The sequence below is a fragment of the Mesitornis unicolor genome, unplaced genomic scaffold (assembly GCF_000695765.1).
Source record: "Mesitornis unicolor isolate BGI_N332 unplaced genomic scaffold, ASM69576v1 scaffold49132, whole genome shotgun sequence".
In the NCBI taxonomy this organism is placed as follows: Eukaryota; Metazoa; Chordata; class Aves; order Mesitornithiformes; family Mesitornithidae; genus Mesitornis; species Mesitornis unicolor.
In genome coordinates this window covers 1-8,094 of record NW_010169457.1, presented here as the reverse complement: position 1 = coordinate 8,094, position 8,094 = coordinate 1, and the positions used below count along the sequence as shown (strand labels likewise).

General features: G+C 42.8%; 1 protein-coding gene across 1 annotated transcript; it reads left to right on the top strand.

Annotated features, from left to right (window-relative positions):
- The first annotated feature begins 1,104 nt into the window (after nucleotides 1-1,104).
- TMEM252 (transmembrane protein 252) lies at nucleotides 1,105-3,466 on the top strand. Its single transcript, XM_010179343.1, has 3 exons — nucleotides 1,105-1,147; nucleotides 1,782-2,016; nucleotides 3,109-3,466. Exons 1-3 carry the CDS (start codon nucleotides 1,105-1,107, stop codon nucleotides 3,464-3,466), a joined length of 636 nt encoding a protein of 211 aa, XP_010177645.1.
- The last annotated feature ends 4,628 nt before the right edge of the window (nucleotides 3,467-8,094 follow it).

Genomic DNA, 8,094 nt, shown 5'->3' with positions numbered 1-8,094 from the left:
CAGTTCCTGAAGGGGGCCTACAGGAAATCTGAGGAAAGACTTTTCACAAGGGCAGGTAGTGATAGAACGAGGGGTAAAGGTTTTAAACTGGAAGAGAGTAGATTTAGACTAGATATTAGGAAGAAATTCTTCACTGTGAGGGTGGTGAGACACTGGCACAGGTTGTCCAGAGAAGTTGTGGATGCCCCCTGGAAGTGTTCAAGGCCAGGTTGGATGGGGCTTTGAGCAACCTGGTCTGGTGGGAGGTGTCCCTGCCCATGGCAGGGGAGTTCGACTGTATGATTCTTAAGGTCCCTTTCAATCCAAACTGTTCTGTGATTCTGTGATTCTATGATCCCTGAGTTTCAGCTTTCTAAGTGTACTTGGAAACTGAGTAAAACATAGCTCTGAGCTATGCATGAACACCTCTTTTTTTCCAAAAACAATCAGTCAATAAAAACTGCTGGAAGACAAAAGAGAGTAACAGCAAAGGAATCAGGGTATAATTGAACCTGCAGACAAAGAAGTTTTCTTGTACGCCTATGTCCTTTTTTGACATTATGCAATTTTTATTTGTTTCATTTTATATACTAAATTCATTGGTTATATCACATTGCCAGCAGTGGAATAAAGTGTTAAAGACAGGAAACCAAAATCCAATGAAAGATTAAAAACTGTCATTAAGAAAGACATGTGTTTTCCCTTCAAACTTTTAACAGGGAGTTATAAGCAGTGATTTTGTTGTTTGTTGTGATTTTTTAAGACAAACAAATACAGGCCTCATTCAGAAACTAACACAGTGTGTAAATCATTGCAAATTGTAACATGCAATGAATGCAGCTGTTCACTATGCACTCTGGAGATTACAGTGGCTAAAGCATGGTGAGCAAAGTTTTTGTTTCCTTCCTTAAAATTGATTTAAAGATTACACATTAATCTCAAAAGAGATTATGAGTATCTCAAAGAGTCAATGAATATCTTAAAACTGCCAGTTTTATCTAATTGTACAAAGGCCAGTTGATCAGCAAGTGTATAAAATGCCAATCCATGAAGGTGAGAAGCACAGCTGGGACAGCCAGCAAACCAACAACAGACAGGAACTAAGCCCTGTGTATGCTAAGAAAGATGCTGAAGTGTGTTTTCACCTTCATTCGTCTTTTTCTGCTCTTATTATTTCTGCCCTTGTGGCCAAGAAGGCCAATGGCATCCTGGGGTGTATCAGGAGGGGGGTGGTGAGTAGGTCGAGAGAGGTTCTCCTCCCCCTCTACTCTGCCCTGGTGAGACTGCATCTGGAATATTGTGTCCAGTTCTGGGCCCCTCAGTTCAAGAAGGACAGGGAACTGCTGGAGAGAGTCCAGCGTAGGGCTCCAAAGATGATTAAGGGAGTGGAGCATCTCCCTTATGCAGAAAGGCTGAGGGAGCTGGGTCTCTTTAGTTTGCAGAAGAGGAGACTGAGGGGAGACCTCATTCATGTTTAGAAATATATAAAGGGTGAGTGTCACAAGGATGGAGCCAGGCTCTTCTCGGTGACAAACAAAGATAGGACAAGAGGTAATGGGCACAAGCTGGAACACAGGAGGTTCCACTTAAATTTGAGAAGAAACTTCTTCTCAGTGAGGGTGACAGAGCACTGGACCAGGCTGCCCAGAGAGGTTGTGGAGTCTCCTTCTCTGGAGACATTCAAAACCCGCCTGGACGCCTTCCTGTGTAACCTCATCTAGGTGTTCCTGCTCCGGCAGGGGGATTGGACTAGATGATCTTTTGAGGTCCCTTCCAAGCCCTAACATTCTGTGATTCTGTGATATTAGGTTTCTCCATCATTTGTCTGGGAGTCCTTTGCATTTCCACAAGTTCCTCCACATGCAGGTGTGGAAATAATGAGGTGGTGTTTTACTGCCTGTTAGCTTTGGGGTTCTTTCTCCTTGTGACTGGCATTTTCTGGAGCACTGTCCATGAAGTCCAGAAATACAGGGGCCTCACCAGCATCTTCATTCAAAATCCGAGCCACAGAGAGCTACATATCAGCACCATAGACAGGTATGTGTTGCGGTACTGCTGCTGCTGAACTGGGAAGGAGGGATGCTGTTTTGTAAACATACTGCGAGAAGAAAGAAGCAATACAAGGTTTTTACAAAATAAGAAAATATGTAGCCATTTGATGATGTTTCTGTGGAGTGAACTGTATAATGAAATTGAATTTGCTAGAGCAAGCAGCAATGTGCAAACAGCAGTTTGTGCAAACAGTACATAAGGTAAGGTATATTAAAGGAAATGTAGCAGGCCGCACAGAATGGTCCAAAGCTGTGCATGGAGGGAGCAGGTGCAGCTACATCAGCTTCATAGAACTCCTGCAGGAGCATCATTAGCTCCATTTCAACAGGCAATTCCAGATGTGGTGCTGTGGGATATGTGCTCATGTTACTTATTACCAATGAGATACGCAGAGAACTTAAGCTCCCTCTACAGTCACTGCTAAAGTTTTCTTGTATAATTGTCACCATTGTTTCTGAGCAAAGTCTGATGGTTTGAGAGAGTTTCTTGAACTGATTGGCACTAGGCCTGGCAAAAGTCTTTAGCAGAGTCACTGGATACAAATTATTTTTCCCAGACTGTCGTGGAAACCACACGAGAAACACTGACTACAAAAAAAAAAGAACTACATAAACAACATTCAGCAAATTTTGGTTAGATAAGCAGAAACATGCAAAATGTATTTTAAAACTATGGAAAACAGTGATCATTGCAATAATAAATAATTCACTAATTTAACGTGCTTCGGACAATGATCCCTCTCTTCTTCCAAATCCAACTTTTCATGAGCACTTGTTGAAATACTCACAAGCATGAAATTTTGTATGGCATGGGTTGAAACTCCCATGGGCAAGGCTTGTCTTTTTAGAATGCTGTGTTTTAATAAAACATTGTGCAGAAAGACACAGGTAATGATCCCAGTTATGCCAGCTGTTTTATAGTAATAAATTCCATTGATCTAAATCTACTTAGGTTTCCATTTACAGTTTAAGACTCATCTAAACTTTGGAAAAATAACAGACAAAGCATCTAACCAAGCTCTCGAAGTTAAATCACATTTCTTCATGATGTGTTTCTTTTTGACTTGCTTTTTTTCAGGCCTGACTTCTATCCCCCCTCCTATGAAGACAGCATAGATCCTGAAAAACAGACCTCCCCACTGCCAGTTGCCTCCATGCTAAAACAGCAAGAAGCCATCAATATCCCTCCACCTCTGTATAATGAAAGCAGTGCAGAGTTCATCAGTGAAACTAATGAGCAGGAACAGCTGCCACCATATGAATTATCTGTGCAGCAGCTACTGCAGCAGCAAACAGCTGACCAAGACTTAAACCCCGGAGGGGAGTCAAATTCTCTTCCATTCACACAAGAAAACAGCTACCAACAGGAGAAAGAATGCCAGGGGACCTCAGAAAGAGCAATGCCTCTCAGAACATCTGAGACAGGCAGTGGGTAAAGTCTTGTACCGGGGAACCAGGCAAAATTAGAAAATTATGTGTGTCAGTGATTCCTAATAGTACACAACTTATGGTGAAACTGCCCAGGAAAAGCACTGAAAGTTTCTGTGTCTGAGTGAATTTGGAAGGAACATATAGAAAGGTGCTCAGTATTTCAAAGCAGAATGGTTCTCCATAAAGACAAATGATCAGGCTGTGTCTCATAACAGTCAACATCACTGGCAACAGGAGTTTCTTATGCTGCAAGATAAATGAAGCATCATGCTCTTATCATCTTAAATGTCTTGTGCCTCATAAGGAGTTTTGGCTTAAAGTTCTCATTTGTGGTTTTGTAACACTAGCTGACTTGGGAAACCTATAAACTCAGCTTTTGTTTGGAATTTGTAAATTATTTGTCATAACTGATTTTTTTGTATCATAAACCTTTAAAGTTAGTTTTATTTTGGGGTACTAATAGCTGGTATTTGACTACTGAATTCATTAATAAATACTGTATTTAAAACAAATGTCATGTATTTTCTTACATGATACAAAGCATCCATGTTTTAGGAGAAGCACATGGTACAATACACTTAATACAGACAACTCTGGTTGTGCCCACAGCTCCTTATGGGCCTATGGAAGCGCTTCCTAAGGAAGGTGAGGCTCAGCAACAGCTTTCAGTCCTAGCCCCTCTGGTGTGCGAGCAGGAGCTGCACGTTTACAGTTCGGGAGCTGGGCTACAGACAGAGCCCAAGAAAGTGTTGGGCAAACGTCTGCTGCCCAGGGAAGCGCAGCGGTGCAGAGCCCCAAGGTTTGTGGACTGAAACGGTGACTAGGAGTAGTCAGCATGGATTTCTGAAGGGGAAATGATGCTTAACCAACTTGATGGCATCCTACAATGAGATAACTGGCTCTGTGGATGAGGTGAGAGCAGTGGATATGGTTTGTGTCAACTTCAGTAGGGCTTTTAACACCATCTCCCATAACATCCTCATGGACAAGCTGACAAAACATCGTTTAGGTAAGTGGACAGTGAGATGAGTTGAAAAGTGGCTGAACAGCTAGGCTCAGAGGCTTGTGATCACAGTCACTAAGTCCAGCTGGAGGCCAGTCACTAGCTATGTGTCAATAGGGGACAGTACTGGAACCATTACTGTTTAATGCCTTCTTTAATGATGCAAATGGTGGTGTAGAGTGGACCCTCAGCAGTTTTGCAGATGATACAACACTGGAAGGAGCAGCTGTACTCCAGAGGGTTTTGCTGTCATTCAGAGGGACCTGGATGGGATGGAGAAATGGGCTGACAGGAATTGCATGAAGTTCCACAAAGGGAAACGCAAAGTCCTGCCCTAGGGGAGGAATAAACCTGGGAACCAATACATACTGGGGTCAGTGGGCTGGAAAGCAGCTCCACAAAGAAGGATCTGAGGATCACATGCTGGACAAGTTAACCACTTGCCAGCAACTCACCTGCACAGTGGCATCCTGGGCTGTACTAGGAAAATCATCACCAGCAGGTGAATGGAAGTGATCCTTCCCCTCTGGTCAGTACTGCCAGAGATGCACCCAAAGTGCTGGGGCCAGGTCTGGGCTCCCCAGTACACAAGAGGCATGGACATACTGCAGTACCTCCAGCAAGGTGTCACAAAGATCAAGGGAGTGGAGCATTTGTCATATCATGAGAGGCTGAGAGAGCTGGCACTGTTAAGCCTGGAGAAGAGATCTTACTGATTTCTATAAATACCTGATGGGAGAGAAAGAAGATGGAGCCCAGCTCTTCTCAGAGGTGCTCAGTGACAGGAAAAGAGGCAAAGGGCACAAATGGAAACACATTAAATTCCATCACAACACTCAGGAAAGCTGGGGAGTTCTTTTACAATGAGTTGCCAGAACACTTTAACAGCTTGCCCAGAGAGGTTTTGAGAGTTTCTGTCCTTGGACATCATCAAAATCCAACTGAACATGGTCCTGGGCAACCTCCTCTACCTGACCCTGCTCTGAGCTGGGGCAGGGACTAGATGGTCACTTCAAATCTTAAGGATTCTCATGGTTCAGGTGAGTACTGCTGTCTCCCAGATTGTCTCTGAACACAATGTACAGCTCATCCTGCTACTAGCTCTCTTACAGAAGGGCACTTCTCCCAAGGGAAAATATAATAACCATTGAGCTGGGCTGGCAGGTGAATTTGCTGGTATTTTGACTTAACTCAAACCACTTGATGCCAGAAGCCTGTGTAGTAAACAGCCACAGCCACGCTTCCCATTGGGACTATGCCAAACATTTTGTTGCTTCTAGTCACACTGGCACTACTCTTCTACCGTTTTCAGTAATTCTGTCTCAGTTACTGTGGTTTTGTAAACTATTCTTGTCAGAATCACCAATTCATACGGCTCCAAAATTGCCCTTATTTCCTCCTACTGTAGGGGGAAATAAGTAGTGTAATATTTATCTTGGATCATGAGAGTAGTTACTACAATACATTGTCAGTAAACAGATGAGATTATAGACAGCTTTGATTTTGAACATTATCAAATAATTCTTAAACAACGCTCCCTTCCCACCTTTCCTTTTACTGTCTTCCCCTCCTTCAAATCCACTGCTGTGCTATTAGCACGTTTTTATCACACCTCTCTCTTTCCAGCTGAATCCAGTAATTCACAGAACGTTAGGGATTGGAAGGGACCTCAAAAGATCACCCAGTCCAATCCCCCTGCCGGAGCAGGAACACCTAGATGAGGTTACACAGGAAGGCGTCCAGGCGGGTTTTGAATGTCTCCAGAGAAGGAGACTCCACAACCTCTCTGGGCAGCCTGGTCCAGTGCTCTGTCACCCTCACTGAGAAGAAGTTTCTTCTCAAATTTAAGTGGAACCTCCTGTGTTTCAGTTTGTGTCCTTTACACCTTGTCTTATCATTGTTTGTCACCGAGAAGAGCCTGGCTCCATCCTCGTGACACTCAACCTTTATATATTTCTAAACATGAATGAGGTCTCCCCTCAGTCTCCTCTTCTGCAAACTAAAGAGACCCAGCTCCCTCAGCCTTTCCACACAAGGGAGATGCTCCACTCCCTTAATCATCTTTGTGGCCCTACGCTGGACTCTCTCCAGCAGTTCCCTGTCCTTCTTGAACTGAGGGGAATTCATTCTCTTCTAATCCTCTCGGTCACCTGCTGCCTCTTTCTCTGTTCCTGGGATGCACCCAACCCCCGTCTTGGCCAGCCCTCTGCTAATGTACCTTGAAACTGCTGTCTGTCTCACTGGTCTCTCTGAATTCCTTTCTTCTTTTGCTCCAGTGTGCTGAGAGTATACCTTTGTATTGCTACAGAAAAATCTGAGGATTTGGGAAACAGAATTACTGTCCAAGGAAATATTAGTGCAACTACAGCTGAACATGGGAATATTGCAGTTTCTGGACAATAGCCACAGAAGGGTCTGGGTCTCTGCCATAGTACCTAGACACTGTGATAAGACAAATAATATTAATAATAGTTTTCCCTCTGCTAGATGTATGGTTTGTTTTAGAAGCCTTGCATCTTTGCGTAAATTCATGTTGCTTTTTTCAAAGCATTAATCTCCCGCGTTAATAAGTAAAAGACCACAGGAAATGCAGCACACTTTATGAGATTATGGCTAAAGTCCTTCCCCAAACACACCAGAAATAAGATACACAATTTACTGGTGTAAAATACTAGTTGATACATCTATTAGTATCATCAGCCACCATAAAAAAGGGATGGTGAGTGGATGTGGGGCTAGGCTAGTTTGGGAAATCTGTTGTTTGACAGCTATTAAAAACCAAGCACAAACACCCATTTTCTCCATTTCAGTACAGAGGCACAACTATTATTTCTGAAGCCCAGGACAAAGTCAATACAGAGATTTTAAAGTATACCCTTTGTTCACAAAGGCTGCGTTCATGAAAGCAGACTGCCATCTACTGCAGCTAGTGCTCTAGTGACTTCCTGATAAAAGCACAAGTGTACTTCTTCACAGTCCTGATTTGTTCCTCATGAGTTCCACCACATCTTGAAAGACACCTGGCTTCAGTACATCTTACCTTTCAAAATGCAAGCACCAGTCCCAGAAGCCTGGCAAATGGGACACTTGGTACTATAACTAGCTAGTTCTCCATGTGATCAAAAATCATTTCATTGTCAGAGAATGTGTAAGAGATTTCAGAAGTTCTTGGACTGCCTTTCAGAACGTTCTTTGAGGCAGACCAGTAATTTGAACTGAGTGTCATGATCTAGAGTCTCTATGCTTGACCATGTGTGATCCGCTAGTCAGAAGCTTACTGTCCTGCACCTAGAGGAGTTTCATCTATAAGCAAAATGAAAGATCAGATAGCTAAGGTTTCTGTAAAGATGAATATTCTTACATTCAAAAGTAGATGTCCAAACTGTGTAAGAATGCCATGGTCATCTCAAAAACAATCAATATAAAAAGAACTAAAGCTTTAAAATCTCTTTTGGCTTATGGGAAAACTTAATGGTAAGGTAGAGAGAGAGAAGATTACTACCTCATTTGTTTGGAGTCAATTAAGTAGATAATGCAATTGTATTAAAGGCAGTTTTATTAGGACACTTGAAAGTGCAGTGTGTGACAACAATCACATATTAAGAGAGTGTCCTGGTTTGAGCTAAATAG

Excerpts from the sequence above, each read along its gene's own strand:
- TMEM252 (XM_010179343.1), top strand. The coding sequence starts at position 1,105 with ATGCTGAAGTGTGTTTTCACCTTCATTCGTCTTTTTCTGCTCT. Across the intron at positions 1,148-1,781 it reads CATTCGTCTTTTTCTGCTCT|TATTAGGTTTCTCCATCATT; the intron begins TATTATTTCTGC and ends GTGATTCTGTGA. Across the intron at positions 2,017-3,108 it reads CATATCAGCACCATAGACAG|GCCTGACTTCTATCCCCCCT; the intron begins GTATGTGTTGCG and ends GCTTTTTTTCAG.